The sequence below is a fragment of the Cydia splendana genome, chromosome 7 (assembly GCF_910591565.1).
Source record: "Cydia splendana chromosome 7, ilCydSple1.2, whole genome shotgun sequence".
Classification (NCBI taxonomy): Eukaryota; Metazoa; Arthropoda; class Insecta; order Lepidoptera; family Tortricidae; genus Cydia; species Cydia splendana.
Window position 1 is genome coordinate 2,864,811 of NC_085966.1, and position 2,121 is coordinate 2,866,931.

At 36.4% G+C, this 2,121-nt stretch overlaps 1 protein-coding gene across 1 annotated transcript; it reads right to left on the bottom strand.

The window, feature by feature from the left end:
• Positions 1 to 1,848, bottom strand: LOC134792448 (granzyme-like protein 1). The gene has a single exon (XM_063763736.1). It carries the CDS (start codon positions 1,802 to 1,804, stop codon positions 1,016 to 1,018), a length of 789 nt encoding a protein of 262 aa, XP_063619806.1. The 5' UTR covers positions 1,805 to 1,848; the 3' UTR covers positions 1 to 1,015.
• Positions 1,849 to 2,121: the final 273 nt, after the last annotated feature.

The following is a 2,121-nucleotide window of genomic DNA, read 5'->3' on the forward strand; positions in this document are numbered from 1 at the left end:
TTACATTTTATTTTGTCTGGAATTTAAATATTTGAAATAGGTACCTACTAACAGCAACAACGAGAAATTTCCGCATCAATATTATATTAATACAAATCCAGCTTAGGTATCTATTTAAAATACGATGAATTGTTTTACGAGTGGCTTCCGTAGTGGTGGTCGTTACTGGGGTATTATGTATATGTATTTCCAACGGAATTAATTTCAATCAGCTTTAATTAGATTTTAGCTTCATTCACCGGTTTAGCATGGGTTTAGCATTAATTTCGTATCTGATGAAATGATGACCTTTATTTGGTGACCAGTTGTAAACGCAGTAAGCAACGTCAAGAACCCAGTAGTGCAAACTGCCGTTGCAAAATCCGTGACCATTGCTTTCTTTGTAAGACTACGGCGAACTCCCGTTCGCCCAACGCGCGAGTCGGCCTCTCCTTGAAACACCCTGAGGCCTCCTCGGCTGCTGGCGATACTCGCACATAACCCTACCAGTATTCACAGAACTAGTAGGTTAGAGCATCATCTATGCAATTAACGGATTCCTTATATTGAATACATTGAATGCAAAGCAAATCAGAGTGTGTTCTGAACGGAGTTTCAAAAGAAAAAATTAAAAATCTTATAGTTTTCTAGTTTTATTTCATTTCTTTTTATGACGTTTGATAACAAAAACCAATTTATGTACATAACTATAAAGTTACACATCAAATCTGTAGATTGGGTAATTCAATTTCAATCATTCAGTTTTCGACATACAAAATTTAAGTTTTTGATTATTTTTTTGTTTGGTTCTAAAAATTAATATAAAATACTAAAACTATTGGGCCGTTAAGGTTAATAACGGAGTTTGTTTTGATTTGATAAAAATAATCATATTATCTACTGAGAACAATCGACAGCAGAAGACTAGGGGAATTGCGTCTGTACTAAAAATATGCTTTTCGAAATAATATCATGTGAGAAATAAAGCACTGTACTGGAATAACGTTATTGGGGAAACTTTATAATCATAATTTATTTAACCGTCATTGAAGTGTATGGTGTTTCGAATCCATTCTAAATATGGGCTTACAGGGGTAAAATATGTAATAGGATACAAATCTGAAATGCTGCTAGCTACGCCAATGAGTCGTCCGTCATACACCAGCGGCCCTCCGGAGTCCCCCGGGCGACCCTGCTGATTCCGGTTCGAACACTTCGGCGCTACACATAACACACTGTCATAGAGGCGTTGATGATAAATGCTCACAATACCCTCTCCAATTTGAAGAGGAATGAATTCTGATTCTCTGTTTTCTTTCGAAGTCGCAGCAATACGCCGTCCAATATTACCAAAACCCGCGTATTTCACAGGAAGCCCGAAGAAAGTTTTAAAATCGAGCGCCAGCAGTCTTGCATGGTTCTTTCTGGGTATTTTTTCAGTGAAAATTAGCGCTATATCATTTATCGGTAATGGGGATTCCAGGTAGGAAGGGTGAGCGTATGTTTTGATCACGCTTGAGTACAACGTGGTTTCTGTTGGCAGCTTTGTAAAATCACCATATCTGATGACAAGTAACACAGAACTTGGAACGCAGTGGGCTGCAGTGAGGACCCAGTCTTCCGCTATAAGGCTGCCGGTACAAAATCTTTCCATATTATCCTTCCTTTGCAGAACCACAGTGAACGGGAACTCGTTGTGAGTGTCGTTCCGTCCTTTATACACCCTCAAATCTCCACGGCTCGGAGCCTTATTTGCACTTAACTTTACAAGTATTGCCAGAATAAATAAGATGTACATTTTTAAGCAATGGAAATTTACTTGCATTTTTGACGATTATAAAGTAAATGCGTTTATGTATATTCTGAACGGGATTCCAAAACGAAATAATAAAAAAATTGAATGATATAGCAGTTTTATTTGATTTCTTTTTATAGCATTTCATAATCAAAACCAATTACTATAAATCCATAAAGATAAAAATAATGATATTATGTTGAAACCTTGATTGTTGTTTTGGTACTTCTTATAAATATGTAAAATATATTATGTCTGTCACCAGGTTGTATCTCATGAACCGTGATAGCTAGACAGTTGAAATTTTAAGAGATATATTTCTGTTGCCGCTATAACAACAAACACAA